Consider the following 26,512-nt stretch of genomic DNA (forward strand, 5'->3'; position numbering starts at 1 on the left):
ATATATACAGGTATACTATAAGACCCAAGTTAAAAACATTCCCAACAATTCAACTTCTCTGGTTGACATTAACACACCCACCCCCAATAGGGGCCTTCATTCCCACATTTTAGAGCTCCATGAGCTCCATTTTTCAGGAGCAAAATCCATTTTACAGGTTCCAGAAGACTGAAATTTTGGAATATGTGCATAAAGATTAATAGAATGGGATACATGTCTCATGATTAGAATTTTTTTAGGGTGTGCAAAGAGGAAAGAACCCTCATGTGCAATTTTGATGAAATTCGAATCATATCTATTACAGTTCCTTACAGAAAATATAAGAGAAAAGTCTTATCCTTCAATTGCATGTAACACGGGCAACTATCTCTGCTAGTAAACTATAAAGCCTTCACCACACTGAAACCTACTGGCAGATTTTAATGCTTCTGGAACCAAATGGTGGTGGTGGTGGCAGCAGCGGCATTGTTGTTGTTTAGCCCTGGCCAGCTCTGATTAAGCAGTCCTGGACAAACTACAGCCCATGGGACTTTCTAAATGGCATGCCTAATGAAAAGAATTACCTTGAATTTTTTTTAGTAGTGTGGCCCATCTGTTGATGAGCCATGTCTCATGGGGTCCTGCTTTTCACAAAAGGTTACCCATACCTGATCTAAAGTATTCCAGCCATAAACTGTTTGGTTATTGGGTACTGTATTGTTCAAAATGTCCTTTTTATATAATGAAGGTTGAATTATTTGAGGGAGATTCAGTTACTAGTTTTAGCAGGTTAAGTGACCAAATAAAGGCTCCTATATTTTGAGATAAGTTGTCTTAATGCAGTTAGAGATTCCAAAGCTGTATTCCATTTAGGATTTTGTCATCATCATCATCATCGTTTAACGTCCGCTTTAGCATGGGTTGGACGATTTCACTGAGGACTGGTGATCCAGATGGCTACACCAGGCTCCAATCTGATTTGGCAGAGTTTCTACAGTTGGATGCCCTTATCAAATGATATGATAATTGGGTAAGAATTTTAAAGTATAGTTATTAAATATGATAAAGTATTCTAGGTATAGGGGTAGGTATGGCTAAATGGTTAAGGAATTCAGTTTGAAATCATCAGGCCTTAGGGTTCATCCCATTGCACAACATCTTGGATGTCTTTTTCCATATCCTTTAATAAGTTAGTCAGATGAGGGACAGTACCCATCATCTTTGTAGACCTTTTAGACTGGTAGAACAATGTGGCTGATACTCAACCTGAGTGACTAGGGTAGGAGAACACTAGGGTATTTGTTCTGAATGTTTGTCAGAGGCTGAACTTTCCAAAGATGGAAAGATCTTACTGTTATAGTTCTCTCTCTTTCTATATATATATATGTGTATATATAAGGTAATAATACTGTTTATTACCCATTTCTAGAACTGTACACAGTGGGTGATATTTAAAACTAAAACAATTTTATCCTGTTTATGCACCAAAATTATTATGGCTGTAGTCAGGTCGGAAATTGGTAGACAGTTTTTAAAATCTACAGTTAATTGAATAATTTTATGAAAGCCATTTTTCTGCAGATTAATAGAAAACTATTAACAAGTTAAATGGCAGAGTATGACACGTGTGTCAAAACAATATTGATGTGTGACAGTGAATGACTGTATGAAAGCAGATGATTTGACAATAGTTTGTGTTAAATGTTGTCATAGTACTACTGCTAAAATCACACACAATGATTTTTGTCTCTTAAATAGAAGTCTCAGATTTTTTTCAAGGAGACTATGTATGTCATTTTAGAGAAGTATTACATAAAATACAAGAGAATAACTGGCATGAGAAACCTTCTGTATTCTTAATCAGTTGTTTATACTGTGTACCTTATTTATCAAAAGTCATAATGAGCAAGGATTTTTACCATTGTGTTGAAATACTTTTAAAGTTACAAAAACATTTTCACTGTTATCATGTAAATTAGTGAGTCTGTAAATCTGCCCACATGTCTGCTTTGTTATTTTTGTTTTGCATAACTTCATATGATTTTGTTTAATGCATAGTCTCTTTGAGGATTAGTCATAACATTTGTCATTCTCATTATTTGAAATTTACGGTGTGCTTTGTATATTACTAAATCATCAAATAAGCTAGCAACACAATCATGGAGACATGATGGTAGTTATTATGTGTAGTGGATATCATTTGTTGAATTTTCTATACTGATCTGCATGAACGAGGTGATCCATAATTATAAGCTTCCAATTTTTTCTGATCCCAAATACTTAGTTGCTCTGAGAGTGGATTGGCATGACAATCCTTTATATCAACATTTGGTTTCATTTGATTCCTTCTATTGTCTTACCTCGGATCATTCCTTCTGAGTTTTACTTGCATAACTTGTTAACAAAAAAAGATTTCTAGAACATTACATGAAAAGATGGGACATACAATTAATGTTGCATTTACAAGAGACTAAATTATATAGCTATATTGTTCTATCAGATGATCTCTCTATCCTTCTTGCCATCAGTTTGGTTATTATGATCCATTGTACTGTTTCCAAACAGGTGGTTGGTAAAGCAAACAGCTAATTAAACACATACTTTCAAAATAGTCTCTCTCTACTCCCATTCAATAAAATATCTAACTTTTGTCTCATCTATTAACTGTAATGGACCTTGTTCATAACAAATAGTTAAATTTTCCTTGCTACTGTAGTTTTCCTACTTGGTTTGCTATTAAATGTTGTATACAAAGCAGCTGTTACCAAGGTTAGGTACTTTGACCCAAATAATTAAATGACACCTACTAATAATTACCACTTTAAAACATGATTATTAGATGGCTGCTTGCAACATCCTTACATGACAATCTATATTTACTTTTTCAAACCATAAGTATGAAATTCATAATTAAAATGTAAGATCTGGTTAATGCCAAAATTATATACTTAGTGTTGTATGTTGATATAAACTTGGGATTCCAATTTGAACAATTATGACTTTGATATTCTCATCAAAATATTCAGTCTGTTATTTCCATATATGACTACTTTGTCAAGTGGTTGGTGGCTAGTCTTCATTAACTCATCCAGTATTGCCAATGGCCATCACACAAACAACTCAACCACACTAAATATATTCATCATATGTCTACTATAACAGTATCAAGGCTATTTACACATCACTGTAACTTAATCTATCTCTGTTTCAATGTTACTGCATTCTTACTAGATCATTTCATTGATTGTAATATCCTATTATTCAATATTGATGTGCTTCATTGCTTGTCAACCACAGATCCGTTATTCTCAAGTGCAGCATCTTTTAGGTACACTACTCTAATTACACTCAACTGTACAGATTCAAGCTTCCTTTATACTTCCTTAAACCTATACTTTGACTCTTAATAATTACTGGGTCACCTGCTTGACAGTTGAAACTTTTAGCATTTAAACTGGCCTTATCCAGCCTAAATATTCTACCTGTTTTATGTTCAAGCAGGCCAGATCTGGCCTCTCACATCTACCTTACAATTTTGCACCATTGACATCTTGAAGTTACTAGATAATGCATGATTAATTCAAAATATTGTCAGTAAATAAGTATTACATTTGTCTGTGTAAAAAGCACCCAGCACACTCTGCTAAGTGGTTAGCATTAGGAAGGCATCCAGCCATAGAAATCATGCTACAATAGACCGTTGGAGTCTGGACAGATCCCTGCTAACCAGCTCCATGTCAAACCATCCAACCCATGCCAGCATAGAAAGACAATGCTAAACAACGATGTGAGTACTCTGAATGTTAAAAGGGTTTAAATCAGCAAACACATTCTGGACTGTTTCACCCCTTCCATGAGATATAACTGTAAACTTTTGTTAAATATTTTATTGTTTTTTTTTTAATGGTTTTGATAAGCTAAATTCCTTATTTGAATTGAATCATATTTCAAAATCTTAAAAAATGTTACATTATTTTAATTCAAATTTTCCTCTTCATTCCAAGGGACAAGCTTGGTTAAGAGTTGTATTGATGGAAAAGAGATTATCTGAATATTTATCAGAGGCTTTGAAGCAAACTAGGATAACAAAGTAAGTTTTTGTATCAGAAAATTATCATTTATAACTTTTTAATTTCAAATTTTTATGATTGTTAATTACAGTCTTAATTGGTTTGTTTGTTGCATATATCAGGTTTTTGGGTTTTTTTAAATATTTTCATTTGGTATGAATATTTTTTTAGGTGTGGTAAGTCAGATATTGTAATCTGCATAACTATATATCCTTATTACTTATTTTATCATCTCTGATAGGCCAAATTAATCTTGATGTGATCTAACTTCAGAACCTTGAAACAGCTAACTGGTTGGGCTGTCTGTTTTATCTTACCTCAGCCTGTAGTATGTTGCTAATGGTTAGCACTAAAGTTATAGACCCCTAGAAAGATGTATCCATATCCCTGTTTTGATTGTTAGTGTTTGGCATTAACCTCAACCTCTAACTCTAACCACCTGTTGCCCTCCTCACACTCCTATTAACTTATGCACCCATACCTCCCCATACTCAGTTCATATTTTCTTGTATATTCACTTTGTGGTACCTTGAGAGTACAATCTGACTCCTCATCACCAATATTTTTATCTTCTTTCCACTTACTCCCACCCACTCATATATAATATGAGGTTGTAGTAGGGCATCTTTACCTGCCCCTCTATCATACTTTAGCATCTCAACACCTGGCATAAAACAACCTCACCTCCACTACCACTCCACTCAGTTGAGTGGGAGGTTTCCTCTTTTTCCTTGTCTTGCAATTATCTGGCAAACTCACTAGTGCTGGTGTCATGAAAAAGGCACTTTGTACACTCTGTAAAGCAACTGGCAATGGGGAAGGCATCCAGCCATAGAAACCATGGCAAAGCTTACATTGGAGCTCAACAGAGTCCTCCAGCTTATCAGATCCTCTCAAAAATCCAACCTTTGCCAACATCGAAAATGGCTGTTAAATGATAATGATGGTAACAATAGTGACGACGACGATGATGATGATGATGATGATGATGATGATGACAATGATTGATTGATTTGTTTTCTAAAAATTAAAGCACATCTAAACACATTTGTGGAGGTTTTATTTCATAGAAGTAATCACTCTATATGTCATTATGTAATAATGCATAGTTTTTAAATGAGTTTCTGAAATGTTATTTAACTCTAAGTGATTGGTTAGAACATAGTATATGAATTTTGAGTCAGTTCTGCACTCAGAGTTTACTCACAAGTAATGATAGTCAAAAGCTATTTTGCTTTTTCAAGTAACAGAGTAAATATTTTAAATCAAGCAATTTCAGTTTGTAAATTTTATCACGTGCTGGATTAAAACCATATTTATCACAAATTGTTATTCAAGTTATAATTAACATAGTTATTTATAATTTACCTCTCATTAATAGATCCATGTGGCTTTTATTTCAGGAACTTCTATCAAGAAGGTGCTGTTATGTTGTCTGATGATGCAAAAATGCTATGTGATACCTTACTTGGAATGAATGCTATTGACTTCAGGTTTGTTGATCTAACCATTACAAAAACAATTGTCTAAATAAATCAATATATTTTCTCAGAAATTAGACATGATTAATGCACTGCAACACTAAATTTATTGAAGTATTGACCTCTGGAAATTGTATATAAAATCATGTATAAACTATGTCTTTTTCTCTTCAATAAAAAGTATTTGGAAGTTCATTGAATTATATTTATAGTCTTATAAATAAAATAGGTTGTTTGCATAGAAGAAATGAAGAAATAAAAGATAGGATTTACATACAATGCGTGTGTGTGTGTGTCTGCAAGTGTTTGTGTTAGGTCCTCCTCTTTTCAGTTGTCACTGATTGAAGTCTTAAGTTTGAAATTTCTTCCTTCCACTGTTACTTAACATCTGATATTGTAAAACACTCAAAGTATTATTTTTCAATCCATTTTTCTATAAAATTTCTTTAAAACTGTGACTATGTAAATTATGCTGGCTGTGATGTAAATAATGAACCTTTGTACAATCACTTGAAACTATTCTAACTGTATTGATAAGTTGTTGTGTGAATTGTGTTACTTGACAAAGTTATTTCATATTTTATTGATGGTTATTGTTGTATACTGTGTTGGTATAGTTCTTGCATAGCTGTGTGGTTGAGAAATTCACATCCCAACTGTGTAGTTTCAAGTTCAGTCCCATTGCTCAATACCTTAAACAAGTGACATCTACTATAGCATTTGGCCAGCTAATGCCTTGTGAGTCAATTTGGTAGACAGAAACTGAAAGACCATATTGTGTGTGTGTGTGTGTGTGTGTGTGTGTGTGTGTGTGTGTGTGTGCATGATTACATATTCAATCACTTGTACAAAAGTATAGCAAACAGTGTTGTCAATTTTTTCCTCTCAACAAATCATCTTGGCAGTTTGTGCCTTCAAAACTGTGTGGAATAAGTGAGTCCTTACTAAAAAACCCCAAAAAACAGGTAAGAGTTGGAATCAGGATGGGCATCAGGTTGTAAAACATTGCCTCAAATAACATATTCATTCAATCCATACAAGCATGGAAAAATGAAAGTAAAATGGTTAATAATACATATCAGCTGTATAATTAAGAATTTTACTTCAAAACTATGTTGTTCCTTTTTTTTTAAATATGCAACAAGTTAGGTAAATATTGCTTAGTTTTGCCATGGGTTGTCCAATGCTTTGTGAATGGTAACCATGTAAAGCAAGCTGGCAGGGTTGTTAACATGCTGGGCAAAATGCTTAGTGACATTGCTTTCAGCTTTATGTTCTGAGTTCATATTCTGCCGAGATCAACTTTGCATTCCCTCCTTTCAGGGTCAATAAAATGTGCACTAGTTGAGCACTGGGGTTGAAGTAATTGACTAGCACCTTCCCACCAATATTTTAAGGCTCGTACCTATAGCAGAATGAATTATGTGAAAGCCCATCGTACACACATATATTTAAAGTGTTTGTGTATACTGGTGTAAACCAGTGAACCAAGTTACATCCCTTGCATGAAAAGGTAGCATAACTAGTTGATAAATGGACATCAATAAAATAAATGTTGGACTGAAACAGCACTGTGGTCAACACAGTTGTCTTTCTAGACAATCCTTGAAGGCAATAATGCTCTTCAATGGCTATAGTCCAATGACTGAATCAATCAAGAAAAAAATGTTTACACATGTAAACAGATTTTGATCAGATTTTTTTTAAAGAATAAAAAATAAAAAGTTTTGAATGGTACAACAATGCACTGTAATACAAAAAATGAACTATACAGATTTTGTTTTTGTTTTTATATTTCCAATAGTCATTGTTTCACTTCTATAGTTTTTCTGCTCACAGTTTTATTAACAAAAGCATCCAATATCAATAATGTATATAATTATTTTTTTGTTTTTAATATTTTTGGTTCACTATACAGTGCTTTTTTTCAAGTTGAATTTGCACCTAAAATCAAATCATCAAATCACACAGACTTTCCCATAATGACAACAAAAATCCAATTTGGTGTGAAGGGAGACAAAATTATTTCTTAACTATTGGTGTTAATTTTTAAAAAGTTGTGTGTGAACCTAAACAATGCCATGCACTTACTGCTAGTAATACAAAATTGGATGCAATGTGTGTGAGTGTGTGTGTGTTCAGAAACCATTAAAAAGGAAAGATAAGAAAGAGTAAGTAGGGGCTTGAAGAAATCTTGAAGGAGTGAGTGAAAAATTTTGCTAAAGAGAGAAGCTGATACATACTATTATGAAAATATATTTTTCAGGTAATTCTTGAATAGAGCTCACACATATAAGAACGTGTTTTTTTTTTTTCAGCTTTTGTTTGAAAGGAGAGAACATTGAATTACTTGGCCCAATTGCTGTTGACTACACTCCATATTTACAATATTTTTCTAGGTAAAACTTTCATCTCCATTTTGCATTTCTTGTTAATGTTTTTTAACAATACACAAAAGACCATTTATCTTATTACTAGTTGTGTAACCCACCTTAACATTTATCTAGAAAAAAATACAAAAAAGCTTAATGTTTGAATTAAGGGACTGTTCTAAGAAAGGAAATTTTACAGGGATAAGTCAAAATTAGGAATAATTTTGCTTCTACAGCATTAGTTTATTTACAGTTCCTTTAATCATAAATTCTTGCAAGCTAACCAACCAACAATAAATTTACATCCATTTGTGTTAGTGTGATGGTCATCATTATTATCTTCATCATCATCATCACCATTTCATACCTACAAGCCTATGCTGGCATGGTCTTGGCAGATCATTATGGTTCACATCAGTCCTTATTTGGAGTTACCAATGGATTAGGGGCTACGTCTTTCTCACACATTCCATCTTTGGTGTGGTTTCTATGACTAGATTCTCTTCCTCTTAGCAGTCACTTTACAGTGACTACTTACAGAGTACCTATTAATGTGTGCCTAACTCAGCTCTAATCTAAACCTAAAGATACCTTTCTGCCTGATGTTATCTCTGTTCCTTCACCAGCATCAGCGCAGATGTTTTGCACCCTCAACAAGACTAAAGGGAATCCCCTCATATTGTCTCTCTTAATTCATCCCTTTCTCATACAACTGGGTGAGAAGTGAACCAGAGTAAGAAAGTGATTGAAAAGTAAAAGAAATAAAACCAGAGTGATAAGAGCAAGAGGTTGATAGAAGATGAAAGAGAAAGAGAGATACAAACAGCTACATGCTGGTTGTTGATTAGGAGATTGGATTGAAGCAACATGACTGAGAGAATCATAAAAAAAAATCAGAGAGAGAAAGAAACCAGTGACACAATGTGGGATGTGCTGGGTGTGTGAACTACATGGGGCAGCCATTTTACAGACATGTATTTGCTGTTGTCAAGGGTATGTTATGTTTAAGGAAGGGGACAACCAACATGGCTGCTGAGAGGAATAAGAAAAAAAACTGAGTGATAGGAACAAAATGATGGAAGAGAGAGTAATGAGAGAGTGAGTTACATGACGATTATTGGTAAGGAGTGGTGTGCTGGAGAAAGAAGACAAATGGAAGCAGGAGTACTGAAAGAGAGAGAAGGTGGAGTGGTCAGGATAATATTTTGTTAACCCTTTTCATCTTTACTTTAATATCTGCTGATGTGTTAGAGTGTCAGACAAAATGATGTCCTCTGTTAAAATTCTACTGAAAATCATTCTACTATCCAGCCTTCCAAGGTCCATAAAATAAGTACCAATTAAGTATTGGGTCTGAGTTAATCGACTAATTTGTGGTCTTGTGGCAGTGTCAAAAATTGATATTTACTGTATTTTTTTTCTTTCTCTTTTTGTAGTTCAGAGAGTATTGAAGCAGACTTAAGGGACTTCACTAATTCTAATAGTAGTAGCAGTCTTTTGAATGCTGAAAACTTGAATGAAGATTCATGGCGAATGAAATACTATAAGCTGGAAGCTAACTATAAGATAATCCATGAACAAAAGGTAAATACTTTGATATATAATTGATGATAAAGAAATCATGAAATAGAAACTAATGTTCTTCTGAAAGGCATGACCACCACAAAATCCCGTTTTCTATTGTGTATATTTCTTAGGTTTTGACCCTATATAAAACATCAATATTCTATTTGAGCAACTACTTTAGAAAATATATTTTTTGCAAGCCTTTAGTCTGTCTACTTTACAATGAAACCAATACTTTATAATGTGTGTGTGTGTGTGTGTATATATATATATATATATATATATATATATATATAAGGCAAACTTGATGGCAGGTAACCAACCCTAGGTTTAGGAAGTATCTGGAGAAAATGTGAACTTACAGTTCTGATATGCATCTGTCCAAGTCCCAAATTGATTTCATTCTGGTGAGGAAGATGTGGTGGAATAGTGTTCTGAACACAGAACCATACAACTATTTCAGTACACTGGGCAGTGACCACCGGCTTGTTATGAGTAAGGTCCAGGTGTGCTTAAGAAAGAGTAAGGCTCAGTCCTGGAGAGCAATCTATGACTGGGGAGCTTTCAAGGAAGATGATAAGCTACAGTAGAGGTACACTGTAGAAGTGAGGAACAGGTTCAGTGCTCTGTGTGGAGAAGCAGAGGAGAGAGAGATTGGAGGGACTGAGGAGACTGTGACGAAGAGGCACAAGGGATCTATTTTAAAACGGGGGCCACATTTTTCATTAATGTTTTACGTAGTGTTTTTGGTACGGAAAGAATTTCAAACTTCGTATACTTATCTATTTTGTGTTACAGAACAGAAAAATATTTTTGTATTCGAATTTATTTCATGTAAAAAATTGTCTTATTTCGATAATTTCAACCAATCACTGACAAGTATTCAGTTGTTTACATTTACTCCTTTGGCTGATTAAGCGATGTAAAGCGTATTTAATCTCCATACCTTCGTTTTATTTGCTTTTTTCATTTTAAATTTGCTTTAACCCTAACCCTAACCCTAGCGTTAGGGTTAATTGTTTCAGAATCGTTTGTTTATGTAGTCGGCACTTAATGTATATCGGCTGAATGGACGTCAGTGATTGGTTGAAATTACAGAAATACGACAACTTTAACATGGAATAACTTATGGATTTCTTTTTTTTTTTAAGAAGACTAAGAGAAAAAGGTGTTTTATATGACACATTCTACCAGTGTTCCAAGTTTCAAAGTGTTTCGTTAATGAAAAATGTGGCCCCCGTTTTAAAAAAGATCCGGCACAAGTACTTCACAGAATCGAGTGAGGTCTTGGTGTGCCAAAGAGAGAGAAGAAGAAGACGATTGTCAGCTCTGCAGACCCAAGAGTGTGTGCAGCTAGAGAACTTCTGAAAGCTGCCAAGGACCAATTCCTTGCTGATCCTGCAGAGGAGAGGAGAGAGAATGTGGAGGTGATGAAGGAAGAACTCTGTACTGCTTACACTGAGGCCAGAGAGGAAGCACTGATGGAAAAGATCAGAAGTAAAAAGAGAGTGATTGATGGGTCTAGGTGTAAAGAGAGCTGGATGATCATCAACGAGATCACAGGGAGGAAAAGAGAGAGTTCAAGTCAGATCCAGCATGGAAAGTGGACCTTAAACAATGATGATGATGATGAATAGTTTATTAACTGAGATTACAAAAATTTAAAACCAATAAAAATAGATTTGTTTTTTTATCCACATTTTATTATTCGTTGCAGGGATACTTTGAAGAACTTGTTCGGTTAAGAGAGGACCAACTTCATGAAATTCATAAGCAGTATGAAAAGCATGTTGAGACATTACGGTCTATGGAATCTGATGGAATTCGAGAAAGATGTCAACTGGAATCTGTGATAATAGAGTTACAAGGACAATTGTACGCATATAAGATTATATATTTCATAAATTTATGAGTCTACTATGAAATCTTTTTGTTTCACATCCATTTTTTTTATGCCTGCAAAGTTGGGAAATTTAGACATCAGCATTTTGTGCAGAGTGATTTTATTATACATAGACATACTTAAACTTCCTAACCATCAAGCAGAGGTAGTACCTAATATTAGCTTGGTAGCCTAAAATAGGTTTTACCAAGGATCACAATACAATGGCTATAGCAATAATGCTGGCACTCATGGCCAGGAGTTTAGGGTTAAATATCTGCAGGAAATTTTATTTCCTGATGATCTAAGTCTCATTACAGAATCTATAAAAAAATATCTACAGAAAAGGTTTAAAAGTTGGTCAGTGCTATCTTCAAAATTGTTAATCAATTGGAAGCAAGTCAGAAGGAGCTTAATGCTGTTTATCTAGTGCAGTGGTTCCTAAACTATTTTTTTACTCATGGCGCACCTTTCAAGAATTCAAAATATTTTGGCGTTCTTTGTACATAAATTCTAAAATTTATTCAAATGGGGTTTTATATATATTAGCATAATATAAACTATAAAGTAATATATAGATAATTAAAAATACAGAAAATTTGCATGTACTTACTCTTTATTCAATGTATGAAGCTAAGTTATCAATAAGAAACATGCGCTTGATGGTTTTTGGAAACGTTTTCTATATTGGGGCGTATTTGAGAAAGATAAACCCTCATTTCTTCTTTGATGCAACAGAGCCTCTCTCATGTTTTGGATTTGATGTTATTGAGGGCTGAAAATCCCAACTCATATAAATATGATGTGGAAAACTGCATCAAACCAGATAAAGCTTTTTTTCGCTACTGAAGGGTATTCTTCTATAACAGCAATTCAAAATGTATCAGTAGTTAACTCACCATACTTGATCACTGGATATAAATGCCAATTCCTCTTCTTCACATATTTTCAGACCAATATTAGATGACATTTTTATGAAAGGATTTAAAACTCAATCATACTCTTCTGTGTTTAATGACAAAAAATAAAAGCTTATTTTTTCTTCCAGATTTGTCAGATGTTCAAATACAATAAGAGTCATTTCTTTTATGCATTAAGGGAAACATTTCGAAGTTACCACTTTCAGCTCTATTATTCCAAATTATAACTTTTTTTTTAAATGAAACCAGTTTGTTGAAGTGAGAATGTTTTCATCTCTACCTTGCATACTTGTGTTGATGCTATTAAGTTGTACAAAAATATCACTGTTAAATATTCCAGCTTGGAAACCCAAAATTCACATTGTAGATATTCCATTGTAGATATCCACGCATTTTGCGTGGCATGCTAACAATTGTACTAGCTTGCCACCTTCCTGAGAGGAATTATTGGGATTAATGTATCTAGGAGGTGATTATGTAAGACTAAGATGAATAGACAGATGATATATTACAGACCCATTAACTCTTATTACGATAATAAGAGGACTAAAATTATGATACAAATCATTAGTTTACCTTGAGGAAGAGGAGAGTTTGAGATTTTAAAACATGAGATCTTTCCTCTTCCTCATCGTAGACTAATCTGTTCCATTTTGTAAACTGTATTTACTTCTTGAGAAGTGTTTTAGTTACATGTAACTAGTTATCTTATATTAAATCTTACATTTGTTTCAGTTAGAACTATTGTTCTGTTATTAAAATGTTTACATGCTTTTGTTATGTTTACTCTTTAAAGTATCCAAAGATAGGTTAGACCTCAAATGTTGTTAGATATAAATTTATTTTACAAGTTTACTTTTACATGTTCTGTGTACTGGTTTATTCAGTATCATCAAATTTATGTCTATCACTTGGTAAGACAAATGCAGTGTAAGAAGTCTGGGTTATGCTGATATACATAGCTTCGTGGCTAGCAGTTTGTTGTTGAATAAAATCTCTAGAATGTTGCTTCAGTCAATATCATAATAATGAAATGTTACAATCCTTGTTATTTATTTTCTTTCAGGAGTGCTATGAAAGATTATAGCCATTCACTTCAACAAGAATTACTTTTTTTGATGTCACGTCAACAAATGATGCCACTGTCTACAGCTATGGAACCAATTTCAACCCAGAAAGAACATTGTTCAGAATTGGATAATGACCCGTGAGAAAAAAAAAAAGAAGAAACTTTGATTTCTTATTCTTCTCTTTTCCTCATTAATTAATCTGTAGCTTTATTTAGTTATGTATTTTTATATTTTTTTTTTTATCTTCAGTTGTATGTTAAGCTTCACAGTCTCTGACAGTTTCTCATTGTGACCTCTTTCTCTTTCTCTCTCTTTCACACACCCACACATATACATGCATATAACATTGCCTATGCTGCATCTTAAAGACTAGGCTTCTTCTTCAGGGTCAGAAAATATTTCATCTCTGATCATTTGCTCAAACACAATACCTATTGGAGTATTACCTTTATATCTGTGACATTGTCAACTGTTACATGGGCAATTATCCTGAAACACATTCAGCTGATTGGCAAAGATTAACTTACCAATATCCTACAAACTGCATCACAAACATTTTTTACTACTATTACTACTACATTCTCTTTTCCTTTGAACTAATAAAGTTACATATCACCTTTGCTCCAAGCTACCTCATCTCTGCTTCTTTTGTCATTCCTAGTATCTCACTCACCATTTCTCATTTTAAACACTTTAGTGAATCATTCTTCTATAGAGCTCAATCTTCTGGAATTTCTTTCCTGTCTGAGTTTTCTGTGCAAGCATCAACTTTTACAAGTTCAAGCATATCAATTGCACTTCATTCTTGTTAATCTGAAAGAATCTGCAAAGGTGATAAAAAACTTACAGTTGTTATCAGTTGTATATTTAATAATTTACATAAAAGAACTGCCAAATACATGATTATGCATTTGCCTAACACATATATTCTATAAATGTATATTTAGTCAAATTATCACATTCACACTTCAGCTAATTATGCGCACTCCTTTATCTAGGTGAGCCACACAACAGGTTTTCTGGTAGATTATTAGATTACCGTTGAAAGAACTCCTGTTTCATATCCACTTACCAGCTGTGTCCATGGACATAGTTTTTCACTTACAAAAAATTAAGTTACTTGCATACTATTGTGTGGTCGGTGCAGTTAAAAATTGACAATAGCAATGTTGAATAATTAATAATTGTTTCATTAGCTTATATCATTTAGTTCAGATCCAGCAGAAAATACTTGTAGAGGGCTTATTTTAGCCACATTAAGTGAAAACAAAGTCTTCTTGAAGTACCTCTGCCATATAATGAACCAAGTGGGTTAAGGATTACATATTCACTTATTTTGATGTTAATATTTGATATCATATTACCTTAACATATCAATAAGTATGCCCTGTGTGTGTGTAAGTTACCCTTAACATAAGTCACAAAAGTAAAATTCAATTCAAGACATTTTAAAGTAGTCAAATGTCATATATATATAAATACTTCAAAGTTTCAAATGTGAAACTATTGTTGGGTCAAGTTGTCTATATACACTATGCAGCTACAGGCAAGGCATTAGATACATTTGAAGTCATTCTTACTACATTGATTTACGTAGACAATGTACTAACTTGTCTATTAAAATATTGAAACTATTTCACATTTGAGCTCTAAATATATTATAGTTTCTTTTGTATTTTTCGTTCAGACTTAGCGATATTATCCTTTCTATTTATAGCCTTTTATAATATCTCTTAATTCACACGTATTAAATGTGTTGAACGTATTTCAAACTCCAGCACAAATTTTGTGCCTTAACTATTCATATTCTGATTTATTTCATTATAGTTCTAATAGGTTTTTTTTTTCAATCTGCCTTTGTTACAATAATTAGTACAGATGCAACCATGTGATTAAGAAGTTCAGTTTGCAATTACATGGTTCCAGATTTGATCTCACTATGTTGTACTTTGTGCAAATGTCCTCTATTATAGTCTCAAGGGTAACTCAAATTGTGTAAGTGGAATTGGCAAATATTAACTGTGAGGAAACCTATTGAATAGATTATACCTGTTTTTGACTGGTAGACTTAATATGTCACTCAGCTTAACACCACCACACGGCCCTGGAGTTCACTCAAATGCAATCATTTTTCTGGTCTGAAGATAAATTCAATATCTTCATATGTGCTGCTTCTTACAGCAGTAATCCATAAATCATTGTTTCTTTCCCTCTCATCCCCCCCACCACCACACTCCCTCAAAGCTTCTCTAAAGGTCATTGCTACTGCCTTTCTACCTATAACTAAACCTTAAAAAAAACAAAAACAATTTTCTCTTATTCTTGCTAATATTATGTTTATGCTGGTTGTTTTATGTCAGCTCAAGGAGCATTGTCATCACAGGAGTTTTGTTTTGTATTTGTTTTTATGCTTTCATACTGTTTTGAAGTGATATGACATCAGTGTACTTAACTGCCATTTATAAGTGTGACCTTGATGATACATGTACAGTGTCAGCTTAGTCTTTGTTTAAACGAAAAAGGCTCACAGTGTATATGTACATAAAGTTCCCATAGCTGTTGTTGCATGCCTTGTCATTGCTGTTTCCACCTTCATATTGAAACTCTGAAACCTTTGATTTTACAAACTCTGTCAGCCTTTTTTTCCTTTGTTCTTATTCTTATCAAGGTATAATATGGAGGTGTCCTTAAACTATTGTTATTTCTATGTAAAACAATTGCTTAAGTCTTGCCAGTCAGCACTTACTCCATGGAGTCTACATTAGCAGCTGCTTTATGAGCAATTTGAATAAAATGGAGCATGTATTAAGTATTTTAAGACATATTTCTGTTAACATAATTGATGACAAAGAAGTTATCAACAGAGTCTGTATTATTTTAGGATGCTTATGGCCAGAATAGATTCATAGATAGTTTCTAAGTTACTGTAGAACCTTCTCATGTTATGAACATCAGCTGATTGTGTATTTCCTTGAGATGTCTCATGTACTTTTGTATTGAATCTGTACTGCACACATTGTAGCCCTGAGGGCTATGTCATTATAGATTTATGTTGTCAATCTAGTCCCTGAATACTGTCCATCTCATTATGTATAGTGGAAGTGTTGCCATCAAATCCATCTTTATACTAACATTGAGTAAACTCCAGAAGTTATGAGAAAAATGTCTACAGCTAGCACTATGAAAGATCTGTGTATTCTTAACATCATCTCCAAACCATGTATATATCTGTTTCTTGCACGAATGAGAAAACATGGCAGATGTATAAATTGTAGTGACATTTAACTTCTAAGGTATCATGTTGCATTGGGGTTTTCCTTTTGATAGGAGCCTCGGGGCTTGTTTCTTACACATCAGCTTCTTCATGGTATACAGCAAAGTATAAGTATGGGAGTGTGTGTTTGTCATTTCTGTGGTATCTGAGTTGAACTTTGACAGTCTATCAAATGCCTCTTGTTGCATCTTAGCTGCTTCTAAAAGTTTTTATTTGTAATCTTTTCTGGAAGATAACATTAGAAATGATGAGACATAACCTCTTAAAGAGAAATAATAAGAGAAGCTTATTGTTGGTAATATTTAAAAATTTAGCTACAAAAAATAGCTGTCAGACCACTGTTATTTAGTCACTCAGTGGAAATATTTTGTTCTTGAGTGACATCCTATGTAGTGCAAAAGGGAAAAAAAAAAATTTCCTATTTGTGGAACATATGATCATCATATTGTAGTAACCTGTACACTTTAAATATACGGCATGAAAATACATAGAAACATTTATTAGTTGCTCAGGTTATCAGAAACACATTCCAGATTCCCTGCATTGATACTCCATAAGGAAAAGCTAATATCAGAAAAGAGTATCCTCTCTGCTAGTTGTATTTTTCCAATTTATGTATAATGAATATCATCTCATCAAAAGTAGCTTCGTTCATAAAAGAAGATTCCTGAGTCATTCAACATAGTTGTTTGAACCTAGGAAATGCAGGTGTGACATGATACCACCATTATTTCATATGTATTATTTCTGACATTTTAGTCACATTTATTCATTGATGATCAGTCTTCTTCAGCTTAAATATGATGTATAATGAATGCCTTCATATGTTTCTTTAAATAGGGATGCAACATTCTAGAGCCAACAAAGACTTTGGTTATTTTAGAGAAAAGAATGGTGTGGTAGTACCTAGGTTAGTCAAATGAAGGACATTATTGCTCAATAGTACAAGAATCTATTCAGTCTAACACAATTAGATTAGCTTTAAAAATGAGAAAAGTAGGGATAGAAAAAGGGTTTAAAAAGTAATAAATAAGAAGAATCGCTTACACTGGCATTACAATTGGTTACACACACTTTTCCAAGTATACCTATAGCTATAACAACAAATCACAAAGAGCATTTTAAATATCAATAAATATATTTGATATTAACTGATTTATATTATGATAACAGAAATATTTAAAACTGCGAATTAACTTGTGTTTTACACTTTTTAAATGTTTGTAATTCTAAATTGAAAATGTATTGCCAGACAGTTGTCTCTTTTGTTATTGCCTCTGGGTTAGATTCTGGCTTCTTTATGTCAGTGTTTTGTTTTGTAATTAAGATTTTATTTGGTAGCAAGTTATTCTTTTACTACATTCTGTCAATTGGTTTCTGCTTCTATAAAATGTTTGTTACAATGGCTCTTTTCTAGTTGATAAGCTTATATAAATCTAGAGGTGTTCAATTTTTCATTGACAGCACTGCTTGCTAATATGTTTTAAAATACGGCACATTTAGTTAATTTTCTTTCAGAACTTTTATTTTATCTATGTACCTAGACAATTATGTCTTCATGTTTCAATCTGAAAATCTTTTTACTTGTTAAAGCATAATCAGTGGAAATCTAGAAATCTGCAGCACTGCAAAAACACTTCTCTAGTGCAAAATACAAAGATAATCTATGGTTTATAAAACTATAATTCATATTTTAAACTACTGTTATCTTTTATCTTTTCCAATTTACATTTTTTTTATTTATAAATTTTGGACTTATAACTGGAATAATTTCTTAAAATTATCAAGTAACAAGAAAAATCTTGCCTTCTTTTAACCAGAACACTGTAGAATTCTTCTTTCACAGCTCTGGGATTATTCAGTTCAAAAAATGAAATTGAAATACCTACTTTAACATATTGCTGAATCTTATTCGAATCTCTTCAGGCTGAACAAAGAACAGTTTTGGTCAGTATAAACAAATTGTTTCTGTTCTCACATTGGATTGTCTGGTACATTTTTTTTTCAATTGTATATATTTTTAGGATACTTCAGTTTGATAAATCATTATTTTTCTTTCTTTTCACATAGTAGGCAATGAATGAAATGTCAGGATTGTAGAAGTTGATATAAATTGTTTTGGTAGTAGCATAGCTGCCAAGATTTTGTTGTAAGAATTTAAGTCATGTTCTTTCTTTTCATTTTTTCTTCCATCATTCATTTTCAAAGAAAGTAATAGTCATGTATCTGAGTTGTTTTCTTTTTATATATTGGATTCTAAATTTGATCGTGTTAGATATATGTGGAGGCAGAGGTTTCAAAAATTAAATCAACTTAGGTTTCTTTGAGGTTTTGAATAAAATTATCTCTGTGTTTTTGTTTATTTGAATTGGGTTTTTTAAGTTGTCAATGAATTTTTCCACACATCTTTCTCTTAAAATCTTGACACCTATTTTCCTATATTGGCATCAGTTTTGTTGCCTTTACGAAGCAAAATATGTAAATAAATTTATTGCAGTAGGCATGTTTACAACCAGTTACTATTCTTGTTTCTAAATAGTAATCATTGTAACATGAATATCATAATTATTTTTTAACAAGTTTGTCTGATCAGTTAATGTTTGGTATTAGGAGACAACATACTGTATGCTACAGTGTGTAATATACATCAATAATTCACTACCTTAACTTTTCAGGCTGTTTATTTCTTTGTCTTTTCTCCAAAATGCACAAAATATAATATATGCCAGAATACATACACAGTTGAATATTGATATATTTAAACTTTAGTTATTAACTTTTTTTCTTACTTGGATTTTGTCAGGTTTATATATATTTTATATATTAATGATATTAAAAAATGATAAGTACTGATTTGAGATTTAAAAACAAAGCTACAGTTTTACTGGTAGGACATAGGCTACATATTTTTTGCTTGCTACACAACTCCATCTCTGGTTATACAACAGTTTCTGCCATTTTACCTTTTACAATTATACTTTATTCCCATCCATGAATCTTTTGCTCTTTTCTATCTTAAATTATTGATTACATTGACTAATATACAAAAATTGTTTTTTAATGCTTTAATCATTTTCGCAAGGAATGAAAATATTAAAAAAGTTTTTAATGTGCAATACAGCAATGAGATTTTTTAAACTGCTATCTTTTAACTTAAGTTGTGAACTAATGCATGAAAAAATGTTGGCATGTCAAATCTACAAAGAAAAAAATTAGTTTATGAAAACATTGTAAATGATGCATGGTACCTCAGACAAGTGTCTTCTACTACAGACCCTGGGCTCACCAATGCCTTGAGAGTGACTTTAGATGACAGAAACTGTGTGGTGGCCTGTTGTATATTTATATATGTATATATGTGTGCATCTGTTTGTGTTTATCCTCCAACTACTTGACAACTAGTATTGGTTTGTTTACATTCCTCTGACTTTGTGATTTGACAGAAGTGGCTAATAGAAGAAATACCAGACTTTAAATGAAATAAAGTACTGGAGTTAATTTGTTTATCTAAACCCTTCAAGGTTGTGCTCAACATGGCCACAGTCCAGTGACTGAAACTAGTAAAGAGGTGACATCTGATAAGTGTTTCGTAAGATTGAGCTGGTTTCTATATCTCCTGCATATCAATTCTGATCTATGATTATTTACTTTTCCTACTTCGTGATTCATTATGACAATCCATTCATATGACACTAACTGCACAATGATTTCTAAACATTATCTCACTGGACAAATAGATTTCTCATATCCTACATAAATAGATTGTTAAATTAATCCCAATATACATTTTCTTTAATTAATAAAATAAATATAAATTTTATATTCACGGTTATTTTTGATTTCTTTAATCACAATGAATTGTTGGATAAAAATTTGTTTCTAACCGGTTTGTACAAACCACTTATTGATTGTATAAATTATACCTCTGCCTTATGTGTTCATCATCATCATTTATATATCAGCATCCTCATCATCATTTTTACATCCATTTTTCCATGCATACAAGGTATGCTGACAGAGAAAGAAAACTTCACATGTGGTAAATACCCAAGAGTAGTTGCAGTAAGAGCACCCATGTAATAAATTCTGTTTAATCCTTAGAAGATTCTATAGAATTAGCTCATAGTTTTTTTTTTTTACTTAGGTTACCTAATTAGCAGTGTTCCCAAAACAAACCTTTATTGAACAGCAGGGTTTTTCTGATGTGCATGCCAGAGAGATTTGGCCTGGGTTAGACAGACACAGAAGTCTCTTTATATTAAACATACTTGGTAGGAAATGCCCATCAAGCCATTTTAGCCTATATAGACATGATCCTTTAGCTATCATTAGAGATGTAAACAGGCACACCCTGGAGAGGCCCAGGAAAGATATGATTCACACTCTTAACTCCCTATAGAGATCAACTTAACTCACTATAGAGATCAACTTAACTCACTATAGAGATCAACCTAACCATAGTTAGTTTCTTAAACACAATGCCCAGGATCAGTATAAGTTCATAGAGGCCCTATTGCAAATAAAACAAAGGCTAATTTACATCAATACAGATTCCTGTCACCTGCATATGGTGTTTAAAAACCTTGTAAAGGGTGTAAGTAGGAAGATTTCAAGCTTATTCTCAAATAAAGCTGTCTTAGACACACACTGGCTCCCTCTTATAGTTCTCCTGGGTTTTCCTCAAGCAAGACACAGGACAAAGTGCTGAAGGCACACATACATGCACATGCTCCAACATGTTTAATAATATACCTTCATTCATTTTTATTGTTCAAATTCATATCACTTTTTAATCAAGAATTTATCTTGTATGGTATTTTCTATACCTTTATGAATCTTTGTTGTCCAAACTTATGCCACTGGCCACTCAGTTATATTTGATTTTTGTCTTATACGCACACAGAGTTATAGTTTGGCGATTAGATACTGTTTTACATAACTCAGTTTTAAATATAGGTCCTCAGATATCATCAGTTACATAATATTTCTACTTTTATTATCACTACTCTTTGTGCTATTTATGATGTTAAATTTGGACTGTGGTTGCTTTATTCACTTTTATTTTTAATAGTACAATTTGTTTTGTCAAAAGGTTTTTTTTGTACTTTGTAACCTGATCACTGACTCATTCCACTGCTTTCATTTAAGGAAAAGTTATTCATAAGCTTTTATATACTTCTGGGGTTTTGCTCTCTTTTTTCCTTCTCTCTCCCCTTATTCTTTTGTGTTCCTAATTACCTTCAACTTTATTCATGCCAAAATAGCCATCTATGTATCATACTTAATGTCTACACACATTTGATAGGCCAGTTACTGCAGTATTTGTTCAGAGATAACATCTCTTGTGGACTTTAAAAAACACGACAAATATCAGAGAGAGATGAAAATTTGTCCCAACAAAAGCACCAGATGCATTTCAACCTTTTTGAGTCTCTTCAGTGGTGTATACTCACAGCCAGCAACACAAGTGAACAAGAATTTGTCATCTCTGATGTTGAAAGAAATGAATAAAACATTCACTGATGTTGCAAATAGCTACTCAGCTGATTAAAAATCCAGTATACGCAATTGATGCATTATTCAATTAAAATAGCCAGCTATGTATCATACTTTTTGTATACCCACTGTTGATATGCTCATCAAGAAGAGTTGTCATCTTGGAACAAATACTGCAGTAACTGGCCTGTTGACAATTTGTTAAATACTGCCTCAGTTGGTCGGTTTAATATATACCGTAATGCCTTGATATAGGAGTTAGTTCATTCCTGAACTGTATTCTGTTTTTCTTTGTTTTCTGTTTTTTTTGTTTTCTGTTTTTTCACCTCTGTACCTGTAAGGCTATTGTATTGTTACTGTTTGAACTTTTGACTCTTGAGTATTCAGTCAGTTTCAGATTCAGTTTTCTCTCTCTGGTTGTATTGCATATTTATTTATTTACTCAATTTATTGTCATTATTCTTTCTTTTTCTTTTTTCATACACAATACTTGATAGTGTTTTTTTTTTGTCTTTTACCTCATGGATGCTGGTTTTCAAAGTTTGGAAGCATTGCTTACTAAGTATACATAAGTTGTTTTTAAGTATGTTAATTTTTCTGCTCATAATTGAGGTCTTTTAACAATAGATTCTTCCCAAGTTGATATATTTAACCATTATTGTAAACAATAAAAATAATCTTGATAAAATAAGAAATAGTACAATAAAATAAATTACACATATTGATATGTATTTGTATACATGTACACATGCATATACACACACACACACACATATATATATGCCATGTTAAAGGCACCCAGCACACACCCTAAAGTGGTTGGTGTTAGGAAGGGCATCCAGCCATACAAGGCAAGCCAAATCAGACTTGAACCTGGTGTAGCTCTCCAGCTTGCCAGCTCTGGTCAAACTATCCACCCCATGATAGCATGGGAAACAGATGTTAAAGGTTGATGATGATGATGAGGATATATACATTTACATATATAGATGCAGGCATGATTGTATGGTTAAGAATTTTGTTTCCCAACCACATTGTTTCAGTTCAATCACTCTGCACCATGGGCTAGTGTCTTCTATTATAGCCTTGAATCTATCAAAGCCTTGTAAGTGAATTTGGTAGATGGAAACTAAAAGAAACCTCTGTGTGTGTGTGTGTGTGTGTGTTTAGATCTGTGCTACTCCAAAAGTCATTGAGCTATGGGTAGTAATGTTATCATTTCCTCTGTCAACAAATCATTCACTGGCTTTGTTCCTTTAAAGATGCATAGATTAAGAAATCCTTTATTTGAAAGGCAGGTAAGGGTGTTCCACTGTGATATTTATCTAACCCACACTACCATGGGGGAGAAAAAAACAACTATGTAGAAATTTACAAATGAATGAATACACATACAAATACATATATCATACATATGATCCACAAAGAATTGAATCTAAAACTGGTTAAATATCTTATGTCCAAAGTTCAACAACAGTGTAGTAAACCAACTGGTCCAAAGGAATAAGAAACCCCCCAAACCCTACTTAAAATGCATACATATATATATATATATATATATATATATATATATATATGCGAGTAAAAATAAATACAAAAAAGGTGGGTTTTTTTGTATGATTGTGTATAGAGGAATATATTATTTTGCTTAAAAGAGTTCCAACACTGTCTGTTTTTTATGTTTTATTTATATTCCTGCAGAACTAATGTGGGGTATAGAATATGGAATATACAATATACAATATAAAATAAAATAAAATAAAAATGGATGGCACCATGAAAGAAAGTATTGAATGTAGATGAAATATTGAGTGTTCAATATAAAGGATCAAATATATAAATATATAAATATAAATATATATATATAAAGGCGACTCGAGTTTCAGGGCTATTTCCCTTCGTCATGGCCGGTATGACAGACTTACACACACACATATCAAACTGAGATACTTAGAGGTGAAGGGAATTCAGAACAGAAACAAACAAATGAAAACAAAATGTGTGTGAGAGAGAGAGAAAGAAAAAAAAATGAGGAGAAAATATTATTTTTTAAGTATTCTAAAACAGTTTATTGTTTTCAAAGTTTGCTGCAAAAATACAAAAATATTCAAAATAAATTTTTCCATTTTGCAAATTCACTGAAAATGTTGGAAATTTTATTTATTTATTTATTTATTTATTTATTTTTCAGATCTTCATATGCCTCACCTGAATGCATTTCTGTTCTGAGTCATTCAAGTCAACATCATAACAGTGACATTAGTAATCAATCTTCTTTAACAGTACCCTTGTATAAAAGTCAAAAGAAAGAAGATTCTCAGAGTTTGGTTCCTTTGGCTGGCTCATTCTCATCTGAAGCAAGTATGAAAATGATTGATAATCAGTGTGTGGCAGGCCCAACAGATGGCTCCCCAACTATGGATAGTGACAGTGAACCTCCTAGTAGTGCTGCAAGTGAAATGACTCGCCAACACCAATTAATGATGTTCAGATCTCCTAAAGAAAAATCTGATAAGAATAAAACTGGCAATACAAACATTACAGTGTCACCACCTGGCACCAAAGCCAAAGTTGAAGCAAATAATTCTAATGACACAGCTAAACCCGATTTAGTTGCTTTTTGTGATCCTGCTGATAATGGTAATGCAATTGCTTCTACTTTGTCTGCTAATGATACCACTGACAGTCTCAATAATGACTGTACTCCCAAAAATGAAGAAATACCATTGGAAAAGGAACCAGAAAATACCTCTGCACCATGTCCGCAGAGAGTTCTACCAAATCTCTCAGATGATGTGGAAAAGAATAGTGAACATTTAGAATCTAATGCTGGTCATTCAGATTCTGAAAGCTCCAGTTGGTCAGATGTTGGTCTGGTTCAAGATTCTGCTGATTCTGATTCAAATGGCGTTCACAACATAAAAAAAGATTCTTCAAAGAAAACACCTATCAACAGGGCTTTCTAAGTTTTCAACTGAAAAGATATATGTCTCAGAAGTATTTGAAAGAACAAAGTGATTTAGAAATCTTTCTTAAATATGCTGCTAATAACTGTATAAGTATAAACTGTGACATTCCTCTAAGTATTCTTTTTTTTTAGCTGTACCAGAAGGATTTTTTAAAAATATCTATTTGAGTTAGTAAAACTGTTATTAGTATCTTCAGGTTAAAAGATGTTTATAACATAAATATAAATTCAAATTATATAACTTTTGAAAACAATAATTCTCCATATATGTGTGTGTATGTGTATGTATATATATAAGTGTGTATATATATATATATATATATATATATATATGTGTGTGTGTGTATATATATGTGTATACATGTGTGTATATATATATATATGTATATATAGTATATATGTATATATATGTATATGTGTATATATGTTTATATATGTGTGTATATATATATGTATATGTGTATATATATGTGTATGTATATGTGTATATATATGTGTATGTATATGTGTATATATATATATGTGTGTGTGTGTGTATATATATATATATGTGTATATGTGTTTTTATATGTATATGTGTATATACATATATATATGTATATGTGTATGTATATGTATATATGTATATGTGTATATATATGTATATATGTATATATATGTATGTATGTATATATATAAATAAAACTAACTTGGAAATGGTTGCGTGGCATTTGATCATATAATGATATAAATAATATATAAATATATGCATATATACATACATATATATACATACCTACATATATATGCATATATACATGCATATATGGGTACAGAACGTCAAAATAAAAGCATGAACAAAATGAGAAACGAGAACATAAAAAACAAAAGCATAGAAAACAAAGTTTTTTTATGTTCTCATATCTTATTTTCTTCACGTTTTTTGACATCCTGTACCCATGTATGCATGTATATATATATATATATATACATATATATATATATATAGGTATGTACATATACGTATTGGGTTGTCCGGAAAGTTCATGCCGATTTTTAAAGGAAAGAAAAAGGTCAACAAATACTTGCCATTACATTTTTGATCAACTAAATATGAACCATTTTGTTGCACAATGCGTCTCCATCTTTCCTTTAACTTGAAAATACCCTCTTCCCAGAATTGAGGTGGTTTCATGGCAAAGAATTCATCAAGGTATCTTTTTACGTCATCCAAGGAATTGAAATTTTTACCATTAAGACTATTCTGCAGAGACCTGAATAAGCGGAAATCCAAAAGAGCAATATCTGGTGAAAATGGAGGGTGGGGTAACACATCCCAGCCGAGCTGTAGCAATTTTTGTCTGGTTCCCAAAGAAACGTGCGGTCTTGCATTATCATGTTGGAAAACAACACCCTTCCTTTTGGCCAATTGGGGACATTTCTCTTGAATTGCTG

General features: G+C 32.5%; 1 protein-coding gene and 1 long non-coding RNA gene across 2 annotated transcripts in view; one reads left to right on the forward strand and one right to left on the reverse strand.

Annotated features, from left to right (window-relative positions):
* LOC128247572 (uncharacterized) overlaps positions 1 to 5,512 on the reverse strand; it is a 16,928-nt gene extending 11,416 nt beyond the window's left edge. The window contains exon 1 of the long non-coding RNA XR_008263899.1: positions 5,418 to 5,512. This is a non-coding gene — a long non-coding RNA (uncharacterized LOC128247572). The remainder of the gene's footprint in view (positions 1 to 5,417) is intronic.
* Positions 1 to 25,364, forward strand: part of LOC106881795 (RUN domain-containing protein 3B) — a 48,465-nt gene extending 23,101 nt beyond the window's left edge. Inside the window, exons 4-10 of the mRNA XM_014932307.2 lie at positions 3,984 to 4,069; positions 5,453 to 5,542; positions 7,849 to 7,929; positions 9,339 to 9,486; positions 11,186 to 11,343; positions 13,337 to 13,477; positions 24,302 to 25,364. Of these exons, the coding sequence (XP_014787793.1) occupies positions 3,984 to 4,069; positions 5,453 to 5,542; positions 7,849 to 7,929; positions 9,339 to 9,486; positions 11,186 to 11,343; positions 13,337 to 13,477; positions 24,302 to 25,076 (1,479 nt within the window). The 3' untranslated portion in view covers positions 25,077 to 25,364. The remainder of the gene's footprint in view (positions 1 to 3,983; positions 4,070 to 5,452; positions 5,543 to 7,848; positions 7,930 to 9,338; positions 9,487 to 11,185; positions 11,344 to 13,336; positions 13,478 to 24,301) is intronic.
* The last annotated feature ends 1,148 nt before the right edge of the window (positions 25,365 to 26,512 follow it).

The sequence above is a fragment of the Octopus bimaculoides genome, chromosome 4, assembly GCF_001194135.2.
Source record: "Octopus bimaculoides isolate UCB-OBI-ISO-001 chromosome 4, ASM119413v2, whole genome shotgun sequence".
NCBI classification, from domain to species: Eukaryota; Metazoa; Mollusca; class Cephalopoda; order Octopoda; family Octopodidae; genus Octopus; species Octopus bimaculoides.